This window comes from Linepithema humile, chromosome 7 (assembly GCF_040581485.1).
Source record: "Linepithema humile isolate Giens D197 chromosome 7, Lhum_UNIL_v1.0, whole genome shotgun sequence".
In the NCBI taxonomy this organism is placed as follows: domain Eukaryota; kingdom Metazoa; phylum Arthropoda; class Insecta; order Hymenoptera; family Formicidae; genus Linepithema; species Linepithema humile.
Window position 1 is genome coordinate 14,736,578 of NC_090134.1, and position 26,028 is coordinate 14,762,605.

General features: G+C 34.0%; 4 protein-coding genes across 10 annotated transcripts; 3 read left to right on the forward strand and 1 right to left on the reverse strand.

Moving 5' to 3' along the window:
• The first annotated feature begins 1,047 nt into the window (after positions 1-1,047).
• LOC105679264 (polyubiquitin-A) lies at positions 1,048-5,526 on the forward strand. Its single transcript, XM_012379183.2, has 2 exons — positions 1,048-1,206; positions 1,934-5,526. The coding sequence occupies exon 2, from the start codon at positions 1,940-1,942 to the stop codon at positions 5,369-5,371; it is 3,432 nt and encodes a 1,143-aa protein (XP_012234606.2). The 5' UTR covers positions 1,048-1,206; positions 1,934-1,939; the 3' UTR covers positions 5,372-5,526.
• A 149-nt stretch (positions 5,527-5,675) lies between these two features.
• On the forward strand, positions 5,676-12,065 carry LOC105679263 (probable methyltransferase TARBP1). The gene is made up of 10 exons (XM_012379182.2): positions 5,676-9,054; positions 9,147-9,376; positions 9,493-9,730; positions 9,808-9,960; positions 10,037-10,201; positions 10,293-10,481; positions 10,562-10,739; positions 10,809-11,149; positions 11,385-11,521; positions 11,589-12,065. Exons 1-10 carry the CDS (start codon positions 6,214-6,216, stop codon positions 11,737-11,739), a joined length of 4,623 nt encoding a protein of 1,540 aa, XP_012234605.2. The 5' UTR covers positions 5,676-6,213; the 3' UTR covers positions 11,740-12,065.
• Positions 11,847-12,683, reverse strand: ATPsynG (ATP synthase, subunit G). The gene is made up of 2 exons (XM_012379184.2): positions 12,525-12,683; positions 11,847-12,182 (listed from the first exon to the last, which is right to left on the reverse strand). Exons 1-2 carry the CDS (start codon positions 12,562-12,564, stop codon positions 11,923-11,925), a joined length of 300 nt encoding a protein of 99 aa, XP_012234607.1. The 5' UTR covers positions 12,565-12,683; the 3' UTR covers positions 11,847-11,922.
• A 1,980-nt stretch (positions 12,684-14,663) lies between these two features.
• On the forward strand, positions 14,664-25,868 carry LOC105679267 (tRNA-dihydrouridine(16/17) synthase [NAD(P)(+)]-like). Of its 7 annotated transcripts, XM_012379188.2 has the most exons (11): positions 14,719-15,017; positions 16,946-17,394; positions 17,551-17,682; positions 20,326-20,586; positions 21,369-21,528; positions 22,146-22,341; positions 23,370-23,618; positions 23,709-23,854; positions 24,110-24,189; positions 25,394-25,558; positions 25,667-25,868. In XM_012379188.2, the coding sequence occupies exons 4-11, from the start codon at positions 20,329-20,331 to the stop codon at positions 25,823-25,825; spliced, it is 1,413 nt and encodes a 470-aa protein (XP_012234611.1). In that variant the 5' UTR covers positions 14,719-15,017; positions 16,946-17,394; positions 17,551-17,682; positions 20,326-20,328; the 3' UTR covers positions 25,826-25,868. The 7 variants fall into 7 exon arrangements, with proteins under 7 accessions (XP_067215925.1, XP_012234609.1, XP_012234611.1 ...); XM_067359825.1 differs by lacking the exon at positions 17,551-17,682; XM_012379187.2 differs by lacking the exons at positions 16,946-17,394; positions 17,551-17,682.
• Positions 25,869-26,028: the final 160 nt, after the last annotated feature.

Here is a 26,028-nt window from a genome sequence, read left to right on the forward strand (position 1 = left end):
GAAAATTCAAATTAATTGTAGTTTGCGAATATTTTTCAAGAAAGAAAGTCAAGTATTTTTATGAAATTTTTAAATAGATTTTTTTTTGTACATTTTATATTTTATTAATAATTTTTTATTGTTAAATAATTTATATCAGTATGGCCATTTTTGAAAATCTAGAACACACGTATATATAATTAGATTTTTTACTTAAAATCGATTAAAAAATTATTTTAAAAGCGTCAAGCCGTGTTTAAAAAATTTTTTTTTATATTATTTCCTTCTTGTAGTCAATATTGCATCAGATTACAAAGCTATTCTCGAAATGATGTCGCATCACGCTGTATATATGTATATTGAATTTATTTTTATGTTATTACAATTCACAGAATATCATTTTCCGAATAAAACTGCAATTTCTCAATAACCAAGAAAGAGCGTGTAAGTAGCACATACATTCAACAAAACAGCTGAAATATATTATTATTATGAAAGAAATAATTTGATATTAGGATGAATCGTAGCTTTCGACACATATGCTCATTTTCTCCCGAATAACCTCAATCTCGTTGATAATGAATTTTCTAATCATTTAGAGGATTGCATCAATTCGTGATAAAGGACAATAAAGAATCATTATCAGAATTGCGTCTTGAACGAATGATCTATGCCATTCCCCTGAAAAGGATGCACAAAATATACTTTTAATTAAGAAAAATTAAATTTTTATAATTTCAGTGGATTTCATTTTTGATGCGAAAAATTATGTTATCATTGTCGATTCGTTATATGTGTTATGTAGAGGAACAAAGGAATCATTTTCGTATATTTATATATCGAAAAATCCAACGGTTAGTCCTCGATAAATAAATAGACTTGTACATATAAGAATGCTCTAGAATATAAAAGAATGAGGACTCTTTGTTGCAAGTCACGACATATGTGACGTACATATGTACTGTATGTACATGTCATGCTTTGTGACGTCAAAATATCGACCAATCAGCAACATCGTGTTGCTGATTGGTCATGTTTTGTCCAATCAGAACGAATGTGCGTCACAAATCACAAAGAGTATAAAAGAGAAGAGCGTCGCGCTTGCAGCGTAATAATATGCGTGTAGAGCACTGTGTAACATCGCGTCTGACAGTTTTTCAAATTGTCTACGACAATTTCAGTGAGATTTATAAATATCTACAGCAACTAAAAGCTTCCAGATAAAAGGTATTGTATCTTGCATATGAATTCTTGATTCTCGAATTTTTAGTCTTGAAATATTTGTGAAGCCGAAGATATATATTTTATTAACCGTTTAATTCTCGTTCGACAAAAATTATTAATATACTATAGTTAGTAAAATTTTTAGCAAAGAATACTGCATTTAATTGACTTTTCAATATTCGGTTATGGATTTGCGTGAATTAGTTTAAATGAGTATATAACATTGATCGTTGTCTGTTGCTAGGCGGAACTTTCATCGTTAAATTTTAGAATATTTCAAGGCATAATCAAAAAGTTAGTTCGTTTTGTATCGGCAGAAGACGTATGGAAATTGAGCATACTTTTAATCACTAATATTCTTTTATTACTATTAATTATGAAGTTTTCTCCAAACTGAATAAAGAACGGCGTGACTCATCATACACTTACTGCGCAGTAATAGGAATCCAGGCAAGATGGCGGCTAACAATTTTATTTGCGTCATGCAGTTAGTTGGCAGCTTTCCTTTCAAAACTAATGATACAACTTCTTATATTGTTTCTTTTTTGTAAAAATAAATATTTAGAATATTTCCCTTTTTCTGCGTGAGATTTATCGACATCTGAAATTTATTGCATTGTTTAATAGTTTTAAGTATGAATAATTATGAGGAATTATTTCATTATTTATCTACATATTTTTTAACATAGCTTTAAAAGATACTTTATAATATAATTTAAAAATTTTACAGAACACAATGCAGATCTTTGTGAAGACATTGACTGGGAAAACTATAACTCTTGAAGTTGAAGCTTCTGATACTATTGAGAATGTAAAAGCCAAGATTCAAGATAAAGAGGGTATTCCACCCGATCAGCAGCGTTTGATTTTTGCCGGAAAACAGCTTGAAGATGGACGCACTTTGTCCGATTATAACATCCAGAAGGAATCTACTTTGCATTTGGTTCTCAGACTGCGTGGTGGAATGCAGATTTTCGTTAAAACCTTGACGGGAAAGACCATAACATTGGAAGTTGAAGCATCAGACACAATCGAGAATGTCAAGGCAAAAATTCAAGACAAAGAAGGCATCCCTCCGGATCAGCAGAGATTGATTTTTGCTGGAAAACAGCTTGAAGATGGTCGCACTTTGTCTGATTACAACATCCAGAAGGAATCTACTTTGCATTTGGTTCTCAGACTGCGTGGTGGAATGCAGATTTTCATTAAAACCTTGACGGGAAAGACCATAACATTGGAAGTTGAAGCATCAGACACAATCGAGAATGTCAAGGCAAAAATTCAAGACAAAGAAGGCATCCCTCCGGATCAGCAGAGATTGATTTTTGCTGGAAAACAGCTTGAAGATGGTCGCACTTTGTCTGATTACAACATCCAGAAGGAATCTACTTTGCATTTGGTTCTCAGACTGCGTGGTGGAATGCAGATTTTTGTCAAAACCTTGACAGGAAAGACCATAACATTGGAAGTTGAAGCATCAGACACAATCGAGAATGTCAAGGCAAAAATTCAAGATAAAGAGGGTATTCCACCCGATCAGCAGCGTTTGATTTTTGCTGGAAAACAACTTGAAGATGGTCGCACTTTGTCCGATTACAACATCCAGAAGGAATCTACTTTGCATTTGGTTCTCAGACTGCGTGGTGGAATGCAGATTTTCGTCAAAACCTTGACGGGAAAGACCATAACGTTGGAAGTTGAAGCATCAGACACAATCGAGAATGTCAAGGCAAAAATTCAAGACAAAGAAGGCATCCCTCCGGATCAGCAGAGATTGATTTTTGCCGGAAAACAGCTTGAAGATGGTCGCACTTTGTCTGATTACAACATCCAGAAGGAATCTACTTTGCATTTGGTTCTCAGACTGCGTGGTGGAATGCAGATTTTCGTCAAAACCTTGACAGGAAAGACTATAACATTGGAAGTTGAAGCATCAGACACAATCGAGAATGTTAAGGCAAAAATTCAAGACAAAGAAGGCATCCCTCCGGATCAGCAGAGATTGATTTTTGCTGGAAAACAGCTTGAAGACGGCCGCACACTTTCTGATTACAATATTCAGAAAGAATCTACTCTGCATTTAGTTTTACGACTTCGCGGAGGTATGCAGATTTTTGTGAAAACTCTTACAGGGAAAACCATCACTTTAGAAGTCGAGGCATCAGATACAATCGAGAATGTGAAGGCAAAAATTCAAGACAAAGAAGGCATCCCTCCGGATCAGCAAAGATTGATCTTCGCTGGAAAACAACTTGAAGATGGTCGCACTTTGTCCGATTACAATATCCAGAAGGAATCTACTTTGCATTTGGTTCTCAGACTGCGCGGTGGTATGCAGATTTTCGTCAAAACTCTAACAGGAAAGACCATTACGTTAGAAGTCGAAGCATCAGATACAATTGAGAACGTTAAGGCAAAAATTCAAGACAAAGAAGGCATCCCTCCGGATCAGCAGCGTTTGATCTTTGCCGGAAAACAGCTTGAAGACGGCCGCACACTTTCTGATTACAATATTCAGAAAGAATCCACTCTGCATTTAGTTTTACGACTTCGCGGAGGTATGCAGATTTTTGTGAAAACTCTTACAGGGAAAACCATCACTTTAGAAGTCGAGGCATCAGATACAATCGAGAACGTCAAGGCAAAAATTCAAGACAAAGAAGGCATCCCTCCGGATCAGCAGAGATTGATTTTCGCTGGAAAACAACTTGAAGATGGTCGCACTTTGTCCGATTACAACATCCAGAAGGAATCTACTTTGCATTTGGTTCTCAGACTGCGCGGTGGTATGCAGATTTTCGTCAAAACTCTAACAGGAAAGACCATTACGTTAGAAGTCGAAGCATCAGATACAATTGAGAACGTTAAGGCAAAAATTCAAGACAAAGAGGGCATCCCTCCGGATCAGCAGCGTTTGATCTTTGCCGGAAAACAGCTTGAAGACGGCCGCACACTTTCCGATTACAATATTCAGAAAGAATCTACTCTGCATTTAGTTTTACGGCTTCGCGGAGGTATGCAAATTTTTGTGAAAACTCTTACCGGAAAAACCATCACTTTGGAAGTTGAGGCATCAGACACAATCGAGAACGTCAAAGCTAAAATTCAGGACAAGGAAGGAATCCCTCCGGATCAACAGCGTTTGATCTTTGCCGGAAAACAACTCGAAGATGGTCGAACGCTCTCAGATTACAATATTCAAAAAGAATCCACTCTTCATTTAGTTTTGAGGCTTCGCGGTGGTGGTATGCAGATTTTCGTTAAAACTCTTACCGGTAAAACCATCACGCTGGAAGTCGAGTCTTCTGATACTATTGAGAATGTAAAAGCCAAGATTCAAGATAAAGAGGGTATCCCACCTGATCAGCAGCGTTTGATTTTTGCTGGAAAGCAACTGGAAGACGGACGCACTTTGTCTGATTATAATATCCAAAAGGAATCCACTTTGCATCTGGTTTTAAGGCTTCGCGGTGGAATGCAAATTTTCGTCAAAACCTTGACTGGGAAAACGATCACGTTGGAAGTCGAGGCATCAGATACAATCGAGAATGTCAAAGCTAAAATTCAAGATAAAGAAGGAATCCCTCCGGATCAGCAGCGTTTGATCTTTGCCGGAAAACAACTCGAGGATGGTCGAACGCTCTCCGATTACAACATTCAAAAAGAATCCACTCTGCATTTGGTTCTGAGACTTCGCGGTGGTATGCAGATTTTCGTCAAAACTCTAACAGGAAAGACCATTACGTTAGAAGTTGAGGCATCAGACACTATCGAGAATGTCAAAGCTAAAATTCAAGACAAAGAAGGAATCCCTCCGGATCAGCAGCGTTTGATCTTTGCTGGAAAACAACTTGAAGATGGTCGAACGCTCTCCGATTACAACATTCAAAAAGAATCCACTCTGCATTTGGTTTTGAGGCTTCGCGGTGGTATGCAGATTTTCGTCAAAACTTTAACAGGAAAGACGATTACATTGGAAGTCGAGGCTTCTGATACCATTGAGAACGTGAAGGCAAAGATTCAAGATAAAGAGGGCATTCCTCCTGATCAACAAAGACTGATTTTTGCAGGCAAGCAACTCGAGGATGGACGCACTTTATCAGACTACAATATTCAAAAGGAATCTACACTTCATCTTGTGCTTCGTCTTCGGGGCGGAAATATTTAATTCTATAACTGTGATTTTTCAGTTAAGCTTTAATTCTATTGTGTTACGACAAATTATGATAAATTTCTAATTATATTTATTAATTTGAAAATGATAAAATTTTTAGTGAGAATTCTGTCAAATAAATTGCAATTAATAAATCCTATGTGTTTTAACTGTGTTCTAATTGTGAATTGACTTATAATTTTATTGATTCCCTTAAAGAAAGAAAAAGAATATTTAAATCGTATGTATTTTTTATAATCATATTCGTAAAAATTTATTCACATTTTTATAATGATTTTTTTAATAATGCTGTAGTTTTTAAAAACAAACTAATTTTTGAAAACTTGTATAAATATTGGTTGTATTTTTTTTTAAGTTTTTAATGAAAGATATAAATAAGAAAACGAAAATTAAGTTGTATAATACACTTACTTTTTCCTACTTTTGTAACATCCAATTACGTGATAAATGATGTAATTATTTGCTACGAAGTAAAAAACTTAATATTTAATAATATTTTAATTTACATATTAATTTTTAATCATTTTTTTTGCATTTGAATTAAAATATATTTGAATATTCGCAAAAAATAAAATGCTTGACTCGATAAAGTAGTTCGTCTTCAAATTCTCAAGCAGGTGTCGCTAAAACGCTTTATTTTTTCGCTAATTTATAGAAGAGTATCATAACCTCACATAACCTTGCTTACTTCTTATATATAATTGACATTTTTACAAGTAAAAGCATTTATACGAACGATATATGTATTTTGTGCCATACTAAGAAATGAAGAAATATTTAATTTATTTTATAAACTTTTAAAAGTGATTGTAGAAGTAAGAAATAGATTGTGCAAGATGGATCTACATAATCGTTATTTGCATTCCCCGTCACTAAACATTTCGGTTTTACAACCTGACGATAAATGCAAGAATGGTATATTCGTTGAACTTCATCATTTAATACAACTTCACAATCGTGAGATGATTGAAGAAAAATTGGATATAAATAAACTCGAAATTTGTCGAATGCTGTTGTGTTACGAATATCAACTCATATTTAAGGACATTGAAAATCAGGATGATGAGAAAGATATGATAAATAAAAAATATGTAATACCTGCTGATGCTGAGCAAACTCGTTTTTCTAGTATTGGTGCAATTTTTCCACCAGAACATTTACGAAGTACCTTGGAAATTTTAGTCTTACACGATATAATCATTCTACAAATGGTACTTTACTATGATATCAAGTCAATTAAAAAACATCTACAAAGTTTTCTTAACTCAAGCAATACCTATATCGCAAAAAGCAACACCAGAGTTATGTACATGAAGATATTGGAGTACGTTTTAGAATCCTTACATTTGCATCAATTTCTTCATAATTTTTCAAGTGACAGCGAAGAAGATTTAAAAGAACTTGGTTCTATATATTTGGAGATTGTAAAGTCATGGATGAAGGTAAAGGAAGATCATGAATGGAAAGTATTTGCTTCAATGCTTCTTGTATTAACAAAAACTTTCACCCCTGAAAGTATTCTGTTTCCATTGTGGGATTATATCATGAATGAAATAAATGATTTAAAAGAACGTCTTACCGTCCTAAGTCTTGTGGTGGACGCATGTTTTGCATCATCGGATTCAATGGATTCAACTTATATACATCGTGATATTTACACAAGCAACACATTCTGGTCATTAATATTAACAGGATTACAATCACCTGTTCAACAATGCCGCAAACAAGCTTTATATATAATGAAAAGGGCAGTCAATTCTGTAAGTAAGGTTTGTGTACAGAACTTTGCTCATTTGAAATTAACAAAGGCTCAAATTACTCCATTTATTTGCAGCGAATCTCATGCTACAGCTTTGCATCCAATCGATAATATCAAGCAAAAATTCTTTTTGATCTATGAAGCATTGGAAGAGTCACAATATCATTTGGTAACGCCAGCTTTAACGTATGTCGCTAGCTTAGTGCAAGCGTACAAAGAGCGTAAATCTTGCAAAGAGTGTTTTGACATCGTATGGTTGCAGTGCATTCTTGAGAAAGTTCTACAGCACAAGAATAATAATATTGTAAAGTGGGGTGTACTGTACACTTGTAAGCTGAATGAGAGCAGTGTATTTAACGATCAGTTTCTCGACTTATTCGTGAATGTCCTTAATAATGCTTTTCTTTATGAATTTCACCCAGACGAGGAATGCCCAGAAATTGTGAAAGAACTCTCGACATTCTTCACGTGTACGGAGGAAAGAAATTTGCTGAACAGATTCCTGAAAAAAGTTAGTGAAGTAACGTGGAGCCCTATAGCAATATTTTACATAATACATACGCTGCAAACACTGCAACTTGAGACGATAAAGTACAATAACTGGCGAGCCGCCGAATTGAAAGCCATTAAGACTTTAGTGGAAACAAATTTGAATATGCATTCTCACATTTTACGCATTGCATCTCAAACTGAACTTTTAAAAGCAATCTCCAATTACGTACTGCAGATAGATGATTTAATATTGTTTGCTAATACTTTAGCCAGCTTTCCTGCCGGGGAAGGCCTTGTAAGAGGAACGGTCCCTTGGATCGCTATTACAACACGTTTGCAAAAAGCATTGCTACCCAAAGATGCGAAGACCTTTGTGGAAAATACTTGCGAAACATATTTGAGGACATGTAATATTGAGAATGTCGGTTCTAAGTTCAATCCTAGGACATTTGCACTGATGGTGTATTTATTACACGACGCGAATCTCATACTTTCCGACAGAACATGCCCCACCAAGAAATCATTAAATAACTGGCTGTCCATTTTAAATGGTGTCAATTTAAGACCCTACGTTGATCTGCGTTCAACTATGGATGCAATAGAATTTATATCGCATTTATTAAATTTTTCCGTGACCGGATCGTCTGGTATCACGATGAAAGACTTGATACTGTTATACTTACACACCACTTTTAACATTTTAATTCAGAATATGAGAAAAATATCCAAAAAGATGACTTATGAAGATTACACGAGATACGTAAGCATTGTATCTTTGCATATTGTTAATGCAGGTTTGCTCATGCCAGAAAGAGATGTAAACAATTACGCTGAAAAATTGCAACGTGAAAGTATACTTCTATTGAAGGATACGATAGAACAAACAAACAGCTCGAATGATTTGCAATGCTTGTACGCATTACATATTTTGCATTTATCCCAGAATATAATGGTTTCGCTGTTTGCAAGAACCTTTTATGAGGAATATTTGTTAAATACTGATAATTATCCGACTTTTTTAATGAATAGCGGTGTGACAAATTTGAAAGGAAAAATTGCATCAGCATATTATCAACTTCTCGCGAAACTTCTGCATCAATATCTCACGATAAATCCCAAGTATTCGCTGATTCCGTTTACTGATACTATTTCCAAATTGCTATCCAAGCTACTGAGCTTTTTGGAATTCGGTGGACCAGAAATTGCATCTGAAATAGCATTAATATTGACTGTAATAATTGACAACGCAGTTGTAAATAATGCAAGTGATAAAGTAACTTTAAAAGATATTTTTCAATTGTGCTGGAAGCATGCCTTTGCTGGCAAAAGGAACAATACATTCTGGACAACAATACAGAATCTTACAGGAGTTATTGTTAATGATATGTTTTTGCTCTTTCCTAAAGCCACGAAATTTGCAATGCAAGTAAGTTATGTGAAATTTATATTAATATATGTTAGAATTTTTTATCACAGCTTTTAATATCGATTGTTTACAATTGTTTTTTTATTTTACAGTTCATTGAACAATTATTAGAAGAAGGAGAGAATACGCCAAAATTTCACAGAATATTACTTTCTAAAATGGCAGAATTAAGGGAGGACAATTTGATACAATTAAGCAATGTGTTATTCACTTGTATTTCTCAGGGGTTTCTTCGGCGTGATAAAAGGGTCGAGTATCATACTCATTTGTTTATTGCCAAGCACTTGGGACAGATTTATTATCCAAAACGCATGTTGGAATTGTAAGTATCTGTTTATCAATATTTGACGTGAATTTTTGTTACACAGACTGTCATTAAAATTAATTCAGAACAATTTGTTGAGTAATAATTTTTCAATATTGATGTTGCACTAACAGGGATTGTAGCAATGATGCTGAAGTTAGAGCGCAGGCGATTATACTGTTATATAAATTAATTATCAAGGATTCCAGGATTCAAAATCCAGGACTTGATTTTGCAGAAATATCTGTGTCGTTTATACTTGAGATATTGAACAAATACAGAAATAAAAGATACTTTAACGACTCCTTTATACATAAATTAAAGCAGAGAGTTATGCAAATTTTACTGATACTAGAGCCAATTTTGAATGAGGTTGGTATACCGAGTTCTTATTATTAGTTAGAGATTTTATTTTTAGATTAGGAAATTAATAAACAATTGCATTTCAGGAACACATTGTTCTACTACAAGAAAACATCTTTGACTTAATTTTTTCGGAAGATAATCAACACAGTGTGCGATTGATGCAGGAATGGTTCTTGATCCTAATCTTTAGGAAAAATACTCATTTACATAATAAACTATGGAAGTATTTTGCAGAGGTAATTCAGGCAAATTCCGCAATCTCACAAAAGTAGATTCTTTGAAGGTCTATTCGGTTTATGATACAATTTTCAGAGTATGGAAAAACGACCAGGATGCACAATTTCCATAGCGAGCATCATCTATCATGTTGCGCGACTTCTTTCGAATGACAGTCAGAAAAGTTTTATTCAAACAGCCTTGCCACACATAGTGCAATGTTGCTTGGGCCAGCAATTCAACATGCGTCTTTATAATCAGGTAAGTGAAATCCAGTAAGCGTCGAAAGGATTATGCCACTCTCTCGTATTTATTTGTGTATTCCACAATATTATTTAATCTTTTGATGTAGTTTATTTTAGTTCAATTATGTGACTTGATGAAGAAGGTACATGGTGATGACAGTATATCAGAGTACAAAGGTATATATCAGGCAGCTATGGTTAATTTGCAACAAGGATTTTTAACAAAGAACTCAGTTAAAATACAGGATGATTTTTACTTCTCCCATTTTCATCCGATCAACGATTACAGCTTACAGGTATACATTACACATTTGCTTTCCAAAAAAAGAATTGAGTTTGTAATTTGACATATTAATAGATTATTTTATATTTCTAGTCAATTTATTTTGAATTTCCACGGTTGACTAATATGAGTCGTGATGAATGGATTAGTCCGGATGTGTTTAAAAATCTGAAGTTTAAACAAAGCGATAATCATTCTCTACAGCTTTACAATATCGACTCATTTCTATCTGAGGCTAAATTTTCTATATATTCTACGAAATCTTTGGCAGGTAAGTAAAAAAAAAAAAAAACAATAAAATATTATATAACTCTTAAAATATAAAATAATTATATTTTAGGTGATACAGAATCAGTGGCAAATAATGTTGAAACCGATTTCGAAGGTTTGCATGATATTCAAAAAAAGATTGTTCCATCAAAGCCTACTGCTACATTATATAATAATTTCGATGAATCGCTGCAGAAATTATATCAGCAAGATTTGCATCAATGTGGCATGCATGAAGGTTTGATAGTTGTAGCATCTTTCATTACGCGACTGCCAAATTTAGGTGGAATTGCTAGAACATGTGAGATATTTGGAGTAAAAACACTAGTTCTCGCAAATTTGGCTTGTGTAAAAGACAAGGAATTTCAGTGCCTCAGCGTATCTGCTGAGAAATGGATAAATGTGATACAGGTATTGGAATATTTTATTTCTACATTTCTGGACTTCTGAATCTTGAATCTGTATTTAAAAAAAGATGGAAATACTATCTTTTCGTATAATGCACAGATTTTGTTGGTTTCTTTTTTGTTTTTAATTTTCGTACAAAATATGATTTGCAAGTTCTTCATTTATCAAACTTATCGGTCACATAGATATTTTTAGAAAATATTACAGGATTTTAAAATCTGAAATTTTGCTTGTTTAGGTAAAACCACAAGAGTTACAGGAATACTTGATGCAAAAAAAGGACGAAGGGTGGTCTTTAATTGGCATTGAACAAACAGCTAATAGTACAAATCTACTGGAAACAAAATTTAACAGAAAAACAATTCTCATCTTAGGGTAAATAAATTTTGACTTGTGATGTGTTAGTTTGAGGCCTGTGTAATTAAAATGATAACTTTTGTAGGAATGAAAAGGATGGTATACCTGCCAATTTTATACCTCTTTTTGACATGTGTGTGGAAATACCTCAAGCAGGAATAACACGGTCATTGAATGTTCATGTTACTGCTGCGATTTGTATATGGCAATATGTGAACCAATATATGTTAAAATAATTGTTTTTTCAACTTTATACAAATAACAACATATAATGTAAATAAATTTTCAATAAAAGATTTACTATAACTTAATGATCATAATTATTGAAAAGGAAAGTCATCGATTTATATTTTAAACATGTATATTAGCAGGTCTATAATTTATACAGTATTATCTATGAGATTAAATTTGCAGCATACTTATACATCATATCCAACAATGTGCCGCTTTCCGATACATTCTCCGACAAAAAACCAGCAATATATTTCAGCAGCCACCAAAGTATTTATGACAGCTTCGCGTACAGTGACATCACGGTAGCGGCCAGTTCTTGCAGCCTGAATCAGCTTGGAAAAACCGCTACGAATCGCAGGAACATCTTTCAGCGTAGGTGGTGTCAGTTCTACCCTAGCATATTGCTGCCATACTTGCAACACAGGCCTTGCATGTGTAACACTGACTGCAATTAATATGCATTATTCAGTTTTGCTTAATTCTACAGTAAAGACAAAATCAAACTTCCTTCTGTGCTATCAAAAAAGACATAACCTCAGCGAAGGTGCACAAAATTAAATAATCAAAAAAGATATAATTCTATTAAAAAAAAAATTGATAAAAATCAATACCAAATATCTTTTCGTGAGATATGCATACGCAGATAAATATATCATAAAAATTTGACAAGAATTAAACGTTACATAATATACTGTACATGACTTAAAACAAATTTAATTTTTGTTTAAAATAATTACATAGAAAAAACCGTTTAACGCATACAAAAGCATACAAAAATTGTGCGTACGTTTTATCAATTCGGTGGTTTTTCCAACAAGTCCTGCCATCGTCTGTCTGTTTTATTCACTTCTGTCTGTTTTGCTCACCTTATTAGTTGTTCGACAGCAAAAAGGATTAGATAGGCTTAAGCCCAATTTACAATGTACTTTTTGATTTCTGTTTTCTGCTTTTTTGCCTTTAAGCAAAGGCATATTTTTCTTCGGAAATTTAGAAAAAAAAATTGGAATTTACGGTGTTTGAACTCCATGCGACGAACAGATAAAAAGCATTTTTTTCGTATTTTGCGGAAGGCAGAGAGCAAGAAATAATACGCAAGACGCACATTGTAGATCAGGCCTTATAGCGTTTTCGATTATACAGGATTTGAACGACCCAGGGTTGGTTAATGACGTCATTGCAACCTCTCCACCAATGAAAGACTTGCATTTATAGTAAAATAGTGATTGATCAACCCTGGGTCGTTCAAATCCTGTATAATCGAAAACGCTATTAGTTTATACCGATCGTTTAGTGCCACTGAACCCATGGTATAAAGACAAGGGTATGCTCTTGCGCACGCGACCAATCAAAATTGTCAAAGTGTGACGTCACAGATAAGCGGTAAATTTAAGACTACTGTTTCCAAGCAGCTTATATTAGCAGCATTCTCGTCAAATATATTATTTTGATTTCAAATTTGCAGAAAAAAATCTATTTTGAAGTAATATTTTATGAACTAATAAATATCCTGTAATAAAGTATAATATAAATAAACATTATAAACTCAATATAGAAAAATTAAATATAAAATTAACATAAAAATATTAATCTTTTTCGTTAAGGTATTAGTATTTTTTTCTTAGATATTAACATTTTTATCGGTTACGTTTTCACTGAAAAGATTTCACTCAATCATGCGTTTCCGAACATAAACGTCAAGCACTGAGGGTCACCATGTTTAGTCGAACCGTTCGGATGGTCTGATTGGCCCCGAGTGTGACGTCACACTTTAGGTTTGTTCTTTATAGCTAAACTGGCTGTACTAGTTCAGAGTTTATCTTTTTCCCTCTACATTGGAAGAAGAAAGATAAACTCTGAACTAGTGCAGCCAGTTCAGCTATAAAAAACAGACCTCATGGGTGTTTACGATAATTCAAGTTCAAGTTAGTTTCACTAGGACCGAAAAATGAGATAGACATAACCATCTAGAACCTTTATGATTCATGACAACTCGACGCTGTCTTGTATTGCTTGAGTTAAATTCATTGAATTTATTGAGTTTATTGAGCAAATTTTATTGTAATAGAAAAATGTCAACTGCAAATCAGTCTATGAAAGAAACAAATAATGTTGGTATGTTTGTTGGTATACCTCTTTAATAAATTAATAATAATATAATTAATATAATAATAATATAATATAATATAATAACATATAATATAATATAATAATATAATATAATAATAATATAAATATAATATAATTTTATAATAATAATATAATTAATAATAATAATAAATGACATTTTTCTATTACAATAAAATTTGCTCAATAAACTCAACAAATTCAATGAATTTAACTCAAGCAATACAAGACAGCGTCGAGTTGTCATAAATCATAAAGGTTCTAGATGGTTATGTCTATCTTATTTTTTGGTCCTAGTGAAACTAACTCGAACTTGAATTATCGTAAACACCCCATGTCACAGACACAGAATCTCTGTGTGAGGGGCTGAGCACAATGAAAAGCACAGGCAATAGGAACAGGAAATAACATAGAAGAGAAAGAGAAAAAAGCTATTTCTCTCTCTTTCTTTCCTATATTATTCCCTGTTCCTATTGCCTGTGCTTTTCATTGTGCTCAGCCCCTGAGAATCGCTACATCAATATGGCGAAAAGCAGTCCCCCCCGCACGCTTGAATTACCATCCCCTCTCGCCTAAACTAGGACTTTAGACTCAGTCCCTCTATTCCTTAAGCCGAGAGCACAAGCTTTTACATAAAGCATAACGCATAAGCATAAGGAAATTGATTGGTCTATATATAAGCATAAGCAAATGCATAAGGAAATGGACCAATCAATTTCCTTATGCTTATGCGTTATGCTTTATGCAAAAGTCTGTGCTCCGGCCATTAGTCCGTGGATGGCAACTACTAATTAAAAAGCGCCATTTCTAGTTATTTCTGGTAAGACGGAGCGACTGACGACGAGGCATTTGCAACTCATTGTAGAACTGACCAAACTTTTACTCGAAAAATTGTACTCTAGTTTGGCAAGAGGAAGAACTATCGAATATCGAGCATCGTTAATCATTGTTAATCATTGTTAATTGTTGCGTGAATTAATCAGTATCAGTGTGCATTGATGTTTTACCAAGTGAATAACTGTGAATAAAAATAAAATTGTGAATAACATATATTATTATGTTAGCCAATAATTAAAACTAAATGATCCACATCTGAAGAATGCTGCTAGATTATCACGTCCCATTGCGTTAAGAAGATCAGTTCTCATAAAGTGAGGTTAGTATTTGCTTCTAATTTTAGTCATTTCACGCATTGAAAGTTCACATTTAATTATAGTACTAGAAGACGTTCTCATTGTCAGAAATATATTACGGTTTTATCATGGAATTTAAATTTCGCAAAATAATGTTTCTGTAATTATACATATAATAATTATTTATTATGCAGAAATTATCTTAACTAGGTTTATTATTGAAGAATAAGACTAATGGAAACTCTAAAATTTAAACATTATGCCAAAAAATTATACAGAAAACTCTTAAACGGTTGATAAATATGCAGAACACTCGTTTTATTTTAATAAAATAATAAAATTGCACACTCTGTAAATATCTGTTAAATACACTGTTAAAAATGCCACTTTTTCAAATAGGAAAATCGGTTTTAATGTTTCATATTTTGATAATAAATATACTCATTCGATATATATATATATATATATATATATATATATCTTACTATATAAAATAAAAAATATTTAATCATTGTTGAATTAATCTAAAATTTATTAATTATTTAAATAAATTCTCGCAATTGTTTTTCCTCTAATCTAGAAGGTTTAACCTCTAATCTAATCGAGATAAGACTACATTGGATTCAACTAGAATCAGAGGAAATAATTTCAGATATAATTCTGTTTACTAAAGATTACTTAGTTAATAAATGGTTTTAAATTCAAATAAGATTAAAATTAATATGCACTATTAGATGATTCAAAAGATGGTTTTAATCAAGGGATAAATTGTTGAGAATATTGCGTACAAACACAAGATGAATTAGATATCATTGTTACATTTGTATTTGAAATAGTGATTCACCTTTTGATTATAATACTTTATACCTTGCTTTTATAGCAAAAAGTGTTGAATAAATATACTTTTATCAAGATACAAAATAATATAATTATTGAATAGATAATTTCAAAAAAATGACGTTTCTATTAATTTGTAAAGACTCTGATAAAGCATCGAGTGATTGTTTTAATTCACAGTTCTATATTTACATGTGATATCAGTTTCAAACATAATAAAACTGAAGTTCTAAAATATTTTCTTTTTGCTTGAATTTTTATTAATCGACATTATCTAAAGTAGCTTTCTTAAGAAGCCTTTTTTAAGATGCAAAATAATGACAGAGATGTCCTTTTCGGTTTTGGATAACGATACTAAAAGTTTTTATTTGTCTATATTTTTTTGTTCTGATTATTTAATTTTTAAAAACAAGAAAAGTGATACAAATTGATTGTGAGATTTGAGTAATAGAATGTAAAGTTTCTTACAGTATTCTTTGAAATTAGAAATTTGCTCACAGTGTATGCAAAGTGAAACGTTACATGCATTCAAACATCACGATGACTGGTGTCGACAATGTTTTGGAGAATCTTTTTTTGAATACTTTACATTTTACAAACTTTTTACTGATAAGAACTTGGCAGTAAAAAGTTTGAACAAAAATTTGAAGTCCAAATTCTTGATACATTGTATCTGGACAGTGAGAAAAATATATGTGAGCATTGATTCTTTTTTAAAAATTATTTTTTTGATGTTTTTTATTTCTTCTTTTATTTAACAAGTACTTCTCATTACTTTTAAAGTAGACCTTGTTCACTAAAACTTTTATTGTTACATACACCATTTTATTGTTACACATTAACAATGAAATATATATTTTTAACGAGTTGTGTTGATAATTCGGAAATGAGTATTCTACATATTTATCGGAAAATTTCTTATTGAATTAAACCGCTGTTTTCTATTTCCAATGTATATTACTATATTTTTACTCCAATCGAATATTATGAGTCGATATTATAAGTCGACCATACTTACCTATCTACCTACATTAAATCGATTAGCTTACATTTGAACTATTCCAGGTATCTAGAAACTAGATGCTCATTTTCTTTCTTTGAATTCTTCGAATAGTTTATTCGTATGCGCATATATGAATACTATTTTGCCGCATGCGTATGCGAACCTTGAACAAAATCACGTGGTCCTGGACCGGTTTCCGTGGCAACTATGACTTATCGATTCACCTAGGCGTCAATAGGCGTCGTAGGGTGACCAAGCCTACGGTGCGGTAGATAATGGGAGGACTCGGTTCCCCTTGCTGCGAAAGGATTTCGTAGAATAATGAGGAACAACGCTCAAGGACGTTCAAGATTGTTTGCAACTACGCTGCACGGAGATGTGGAAACAAGAAGATTTTATTGAAATTATTCTATTAGACAAGAAACAAATTTGTATCACGGACACAGAGAAACTTGGTGACTTCATCAACGGCGTTTTTCTGAAGCAGCAAATTTACTAGTGACCTATATATGCAGGCTAGATAATTAAGGATTATTAATATTTGTGGAAGAGACAAACAGGTATGGAAAAACAAAAATAAAAAATTTATTCAAAATGAAGAAGCAAAAATGAAAATATTGCAACGTTCTTTTAGCAAAGAGAGAGAGAGAGTGTGCGTGTGTGTTAATGTCAAATTAAAGGAAAGTGAACGATGATAAAAAATAATTATTTTTCAGATGATTAGAAAGTAAAGCAATAAAATGAAAGACAAAGGAAAGAAAGAAAAGTAGGATGAAAGTCGATTGACTTGAAAAGTCGAGTGAAAGTCAAAAGTAAATAGTCTGTCAATAGTAGAGAAACACACGGAGGTAAAAGGATTTGGAGAATACAACTCTGAATGTTTCAGATTTTTTAAATAATATTTAGAAATACTTGACATATTAATCTTAATTTTAAATGTTATATATATATGCAGTTTTGTGTGGGACTGTAGTTTCTTATAATCATGTTGACTATTAATTCTTCAAGTGTTAAGGATGCGTATATGCGCAACGAAGTGTTTAACTCTTAACAATTGTGGAGTTAATTACATAGTATTAAACGGGTCAAAGTTTAGAATAATTATGCAGTAATAATTTCAAGCAAAATATTCATGGTTTCTAGATTAGACGACAATTTTCGATTTATAAATGCATGAGAAAATAAGAATGTAACATAAAAAGACTTGGAACAAGAACAAGGACAAGAGAAGGGTTTGCACGTAGATGTAATGCCAGATTAGATCGATCGACTGAGAGCGCTAGAAACACAAATATATCCGGAATAAAAAAGAACACCTACGACGAGGAAGATCTAGGAATGCTAAACGTGGACCGTGCCAAGCGTGTGATTGTTCGGTGCTGCTCGACGCAGAACACGCTGCTGCACGTGCCACCGGAGCACAGACGCTTCCGACGTATCCACGGTCTACAATTGCCGCTGCATCCCCAGCAAGTGATCGGTTGGGTGCTGTTGATCGTCGTGTTCACCGGCACATTCGTCGTGCTGCTGACGACGCCGCCACCGTTGCCGGCAAACTTGCGCTTCGTTCTCACACCGCTCTTCGCCACGCTGTTCCTGCTGCACGCGTTGACGCATCTGACAGTGCTGTTGCTGGATCCGGCGGATTCGGAGGTGCGCGCTCAGCCTGCCAATCAGGTTGTGCCGGAGTTCGACCGTGCGCTGCACCGACACGTGATCGAGAACGGCCGGTGCCACCTGTGCAACATTACGACGCGCGGCCAGCGCACGAAGCACTGTTCCGTCTGCAATAAGTGCGTACCGCGCTTCGATCACCACTGCAAGTGGCTGAACCATTGCATCGGCGGCCGCAATTATCCGGCTTTTCTCGCGTGTCTAGCCTCGACGCTCGTCATCGCACTCGGGGTCACAGCGCTCGCTGTGAGTCAACTGGTGCTCGTCAACACAAATCTGATCGTAAGCGACCAACATTCAGGAGGTAACAGCAGCGACACAAGCATGAACAACGTCACGGCATCGTCGCCATTATGGCCGGCACCTGGCACCGGCTCGCTCGTCCTCGTCACCGTCGTCGGCGTTCTCTCGGCCATCGCCGCGGTTCTGCTTATACATCTCTGCTTCTTCCACGGCTACATCGCCTGCCTCGGCCTTACCACGTACGAGTATGTGCGTAACAAGCGAGAGAAGAGCATTGCCTCTGACGGTGTTGCCACCGACAACACCAGGACAGCATCTTCCGACGACGGTACGCCAAGTCTCTTCTGCAGGAATAATCCGTTATTCGGAGATGATATAGGCACAATGACGAGAGTGACGACGGCGACGACAGACGTGTACGTCCGTTCGACCCACGAGGAAATGTGTGTCGGCAAAGACGCCGCGGAGAACGGCGAGGACGTTTTCCCAAAAACGCTGCCCTCGACGAGAGTCAGCCGAAACTTCCGTCTCTGTTTCTCGTACGATTCGCGCACCACCGAGACTTCCATCGAGGTCTCTTCCTTGCCTTCGCGAACGACGGATGTGTCGGAATTGAAGAATCATGTGGAATCGCCGGACGCAAAGTCTTCTTCCACGCCATCACCGGTGTCCTGCTGTTTTTCTATCATTAACCATCCCGACAGCAGGCACGACAGAAATCGGAAGCGTTCCGAAACTACGAAGCGCTCCTGCGGAACGATGAGAAGGATACAGACGTTCTTACAAGCTCGCTTGAGAAAAAATTCCAGACAAAGATCATCGACGACGATCTCATCGTCGGCGGCCCATCGTCATTGCGGCAACAGAATAATTCCGCAGGCGGCCGGTTCTCCGGACGTCGCGGATCCCGCCGAGCGTGAGAACCAGATCGTCGAGACACTGACGATGCCACTGAACCTTGACCCACGTCTGCCAGCGAGGTTGCCTGCTCTAGAGCTTCCGCGTGCTGTCCAGATCGGTAAAGTACCTCCAGGCCCGGGCGACATCTCCATTCTCGGGCTGACCATGACACCGTCCACCGCAATGTCCAAGTGGAATCAAACTCACCTTCGCACTCGGCGAAGCACGAGCTTCTCCAAGAAAAGGCCACGTTTCAAGGTCGGCTCGCACATCGTCACGCAGACCGTCGCCCAACTGTCGCCGATACCGGAATCGGAATTCTCGAAACCGGCCACGCCGAGATCGCCGTCGCGATCGGGCCCCGCCTTTGTCTTCCCGCCGTTACGCGAGTAACATTATCAGCAACGCCGTACCGAGGTGCCGCTATCTTCTTTTCAGCTGTATTGCTATCTAGATTTATACTAAATGCAAAAATCTCTGTCCAAGAGTTCGGACCAAGCTCTAGCATCGCGCAGACACAAATCTAAAGATATACTTACAATCAGTATACATGTCTAGTCATCATTAATATTTGAACATTTTTCACACTTTTACATTTAAAAAATTTAAACTTTTTATTTAGCGCTGTATAAACTGAATTGCAGTCGCAAGTAACACGTGATTTGTGCCCACAGATAATGACCGAGACCACGGAATCGTCCGACAAGACGAATTCCTCGAGGAAGCCCAACGTCTGGGAAAATCTAGGTTCACCCCGCTGCATAGTCGCACCGATGGTAGATGCGAGCGAATTGGCATGGAGATTGCTTAGCAGACGACACGGCGCCCAGCTTTGTTACACTCCCATGCTGCACTCCTCCGTGTTTTGTCGGGATCCTAAGTATAGGCGGGAAGCCCTCACCAACATCAGCGAGGATCGTCCTTTGATTGTGCAGGTATGCATTGTACATCAATTAGAGGATGATCTTGTAGATTATAAGTGAGTATTTTCAACAAGATACAGATAAACGCAACAACTTGATGAAATGCCTTTAATCTTCAATATAGTCGTTAGTTTATGTTAAGATAGATTTTTTTATTCTTTCATAATAATTTTTAATTTATTGTCATTTGTAACTACAATGTACAATAATTGTTGATAACACTTAAACTGAACACGTGGGTCACTGGCGTCCGGGCCAATTTCTTCACTGAAAGATCGCCTGGAAAATTCTGAAAAAATGTTAACATATTCTTTGAAGTCTAAAGTAAGATTTTATACCATATTATATACCAATACCATATACCAATTTAGTAAGATTTATACCATAAAGTTTAAGAAAAAATATTTTTAAATATTATATTTTTATCATTTTTTAGAAGAACTGCAATAATTGGTGTTTTACATAAAAATTCATTTAAAAAAATGATTTAAAAAAAAATCTTTCCAGGGATTTTTAGTATAGTTAGAAACTAACTAAGTAAATTAGAAACGGCCTGGACACGAATGATATTCAATTTGAGTGATGAAATAACTTATCTGTATCTTATTACGATTCTAATTAAAAAAGAAAGTCGACTCTTCAATTTTGACATATAGTGACAAGTTTTGGATATCGTGCTTTGCGGAAATTTCATCAATTTTTAAATGACGTAGATGCTTATATAGGCGTCATTAACGCTTAAGGAGTTAGTCATAAAATTGTTTTTGCGTAATAGTAATTTGTCGTTTTTTCAGTTTTGTGGTAATGATCCAAAGACACTATTGGAAGCAGCGCGTCTGGCCGAGCCATATTGCGACGCAGTGGACATCAACATTGGTTGTCCGCAGGCAATTGCAAAGCGTGGACATTATGGAGCTTTTTTGCAGGATGACTGGGATTTGTTAAGGAATATCGGTATATATGTTACATTCATTTATAGACTAATTTTTAGATATTTCAGAAAAATTATTCTTTTTTTTCTTTTGAAAAACTATAATTTAGGATGTAAAATTATAAAATGTATGTTTATTTTAGATATTCTTTTTTCCATTAAAAAAATCTAGTTTAAAATTATTTTAATTAATCTTTTTATTTGAAATTTTTAGAAAACAAAATATAACAAGAATAAAAAATAAAGAGAGATTCAATGTTTTATAAAATTCAAAATATATATCGATAAATTATTCGTAAAAGAAAATTGTTTTGCACTCATTAAAAAAAGTTTAAAATATTACTTTTTAATCACATGATATATAATATTCAATAAAAATCTTTCAGAGTATTTGTTTCTGAAATATAAACTCTCACACAAGCATTCCACAAGCAAGTTGTTCTAAAACGTACTTCTTTATTCGATCGACTTTTTATTTTGTATTCATTTTACATCTAAAGTTATCATTAAATAAGAGAAAAATCTCATGAAGGAATTATTTTCATATTGTAGAAATTTCTTGTTTTTAAAGATTGGTCTATTATGCTTAACAAGTGAGAGATTTAACAACGATGTAATATAATGAATCTCTTGTATATAGTGTCGACTTTAAAGAATGGATTGTGTGTACCTGTCACCTGTAAATTACGAGTGTTTCCGGAGATCAGTCGCACTATAGAATACGCTCGTATGCTAGAGGACGCAGGTGCTAGCTTACTCACTGTCCATGGACGTACGAGAGAACAAAAGGGTCCATTGACCGGATTAGCGTCTTGGAAGCATATTAAAGCCGTAAGGTGGCTATTTCCTCTTGTTTTTTATTCGACATATTCAGTATTATCGTGCACAATGAGCGAAAAATTTTATTCTTTTTTTGTAATATTATGTAATCGAAACTTGCAGTGCGATTTTTGTATTTTATAATCCATCTATACTGTGCAAATTACTTATTTTGCTACTTAAACTTTTATAAACTTTATTTGTCACTCCATATTAATTGCGTATATGACGACATTTTAATTCTATATGCGTTGAATCATTAGAGTAGGCTTTATATTACTTCGCTAAAGCAAAGAATAAACAAAAGACGATGAATCCTGAAACATCAATTATATAATTGCTGAGAAAGTAATGCCTCTAATTTTTTTTCTGTGAAAATTTAATTCTTACAACTATGTTTTTACGTGATGTAAAATTTTCAGATATTTTTTCACAAAGTCACTGTCATTTTGTATTCACTTTTGCCATCTTTGAATCAGACGCTGTATTCCGGACCCGTCAAATTCTTTGCTACGACTCTTGAGGGCTTCACAAACACTTTTCTTAATGATATCTTTGTGGAAAAATAACTGAATGTTTGTCAATGACTGAAGATTACTTTAAGTAAAAACCATAGTTGTAGGAATTGAATTTTCTGAGAAAAAAAAAATTGGAGGCATCGTACCGACCCTCGTAGACTGCATCTCATTGTTAGACTATCGATGTGCTTGTGTCAACAATGGAATATAAAAAAACATTGAATTTAAATATATTGTATCTAGATTTTTTATTTTTTATTTTTGAATTACAAAATTTACATGTTTATTTTTAAGTTAAAAATCTATGAATTTTCTGAAAAAGTTTTATATCAAATTTTATATAATTTCTAATAGCTATATCCACAATTCAAAATTCCAAAACTTTGGCTGCAGATTTGAATTTGGCATCTTAAAAATAAATTTATAAATTGATTTCTTCGCGGAAATATCATTTCTGGTAATAAAGCGTTTTTAATTACATTGTAGTTGAGAAATATGAATATATTATTTGATATTTGATTTTTTAGGGACGCTGTGAAAATTCCTGTAATCGCCAACGGTAATATACAATGTATGCAAGACTTGCAGCGGTGTATCGAAGAGATCCAGGTGCAGGGTGTAATGTCGGCGGAAGGAAATCTTTACAATCCATATATATTCGAGTCTCGTTATCCCGCCTGTTGGGAACCCGCTCTGGAATATTTAGAACTCGTAGAGCGATATCCAGCACCGGCTTCGTATATCCGCGGGCACCTATTCAAGCTGTTTCATCACGTGTATGTACCAATCCTTGTATTATAGTGAATCGCAAATTGTATCACTTAATTGTCGCACATTTGCACGGCATACTTTTAAATAGAGAGTAGATTTTGTTTAGCAGAAAATCAAGAGGAAAGGGAAAATCTGGCGACAAACTCCACCATGGAAGCATTCAGGAGTGTTGCATGTGCCTTGAGGGATCGTTATTTACCGTATCACGAGGGACGCTTGACATGGCAAATAGAAAAGACCGGTAAATAATTTAGTATTTAATCTTTTAAGCGTTAATAATCCGCAATGACATGCGTCATTTGAAAACAAGTATTTTCCACTCATCAATTTTTGCAAAAATCTTAAATGTCAATAATCTCTTAACGTAAATTTTATTGTTTCCTGAAAGAAATCATTTTAAGTAACAGAGCGTTCTTATTTCGTAATTGAAGAGTTAGGAAAAATATTTACATTTTTTTATATTTGCATTTACACATGATTTTTTTATGCTTTTTAGATTATAATTTAGAGTTGCCACCATGGTTGTGTCAACCGTACGTACGAGAACTACCACAAGAGCACGTACAGAAGTTACAGGTAAAATTAAGCATGTGATTAATCCGGGAGTACGCGTGAATAACGAACGCATTAAAATTTATCTTGAATCTTTTTCTACAAGAAAAATATCACACATAATAATATGAAACATGAGCATTTAAACAAAGCCGATTTCTCTGTTGATTTTATTATTTGAAAACATTATTTTCAATTATACGCATCGCAATCCTTCAAATCTACCTTTCGATAACCCCTTAACATTTTAACCATTAAAGATATTAAAACACATTATTACAATAAATGATTTCTACAAACCAATATTTAAATTTACAGAATTTAAAGATTATATATTCTTTTTTATAAAATTATTCATTCTGTATATAAATGTTTTAGAATGTTAAATCTTTACAGCCAAATTTTGGAATTTGTGAATACATTATGGCAATTAGAAATTTATTAAAATAGATTTCGTATTCGCGATTGTTTTGGTACATCGTTTTTTTATTTATTTATTTTATTATTATTATTATTAATTTTATTTAGTATATCTATTTTTTGAGAGTATAAGTAGAATTTTCGCTGATAAGAAAGTTAATTTTTTACACATAATTAACGTTTAATTAGTTATGCATGTATTATAATTAATCAATGACAAATATTTCAATAATTTAAAAAAACAAAAAATAATTTTTAAATAATTTTTGTTTATAATAAAACTGATGCAATGTAATATTTATAACATATATAAAATAAAGTCATCGAAAAATAAATATTTTACGAAATATTCATCCTTCAAGGCAGAATGTATAAATAAAATATCGTATAAATTATTTATTCTTCAATGACATTAATTTAATATTTTTATAAGTAGCACGACTAGAAAAATCGAGACATGTGAAAATCCATAAAATGTTCCACTTAAGAAAACTCAAGTTTTCGAATAAAATCAAAAACACTGACTTTCACATCCCGACAAAAAGAAAAGATAGTGAAAAACGCATAATTTCACTACATGCCTCTTTCAATACTATGACTTTAAATATTTTTTTCATAGAACTATTTATACACATGTACATAATCGTAATTGTATCCGCAAAGTTATTAATAGATTTGAAGATACAATTGAAAAACAAAAATATGCAACAAAATCGACGCGCAAGACTACTTAACCGGGTTAAAATTTTATATTGCATATTTTCTTTCTATTATATGAAAAAAATTTTCTTTACAAAGTAATGATAAGAATTTCCAGGAAGGTGTATCTCGAAAACGAGAATACAAGGATGAGGACGGAAATGAAATATCACGAAAGCGTTCGAAGAAACTCAAACGAATAGCGCGAAGGCCGAATAGAACGTCTATTTCTAAAAGAAGTTCAAATCGATGTCAGGATTGCCCGAATCCCCTGGTTCGTTGAAACTATTTTTTTTTATAATCAACGATCAAAATCTAACATGTTTTAAGCTAACATGATTTTTGAAGAGAAAGTTCTAATGTATTGTTTTACATATTACAGGGTTTTAAATGCGAACATAAATTATGCCGACAATGCTGTAGAAGCAAATGTTACATAGAAAATTTAGACTGTGTCGGTCATAGAAATCTAACCAAGACTAGAAGGCAGATGGCGAAGGAATTTGAGGCGAAGCGTAAGAGCATTGAAAATGTGATATAACATGCTGCATTCAAATATTTTCAATAAAAATGTGTATATAATATTTTAACTTTTGTTTCTGTATGCGAATCTCTTTATCATCTCTATAGGATTGCTTAATTTTATTTTCATTTATTAGTTTAAATTAACATTAAACTTAACATACCATTCGCGACGATATACTTTACACAATATCGTATTTTACAAAACTAATGAGGTAATGT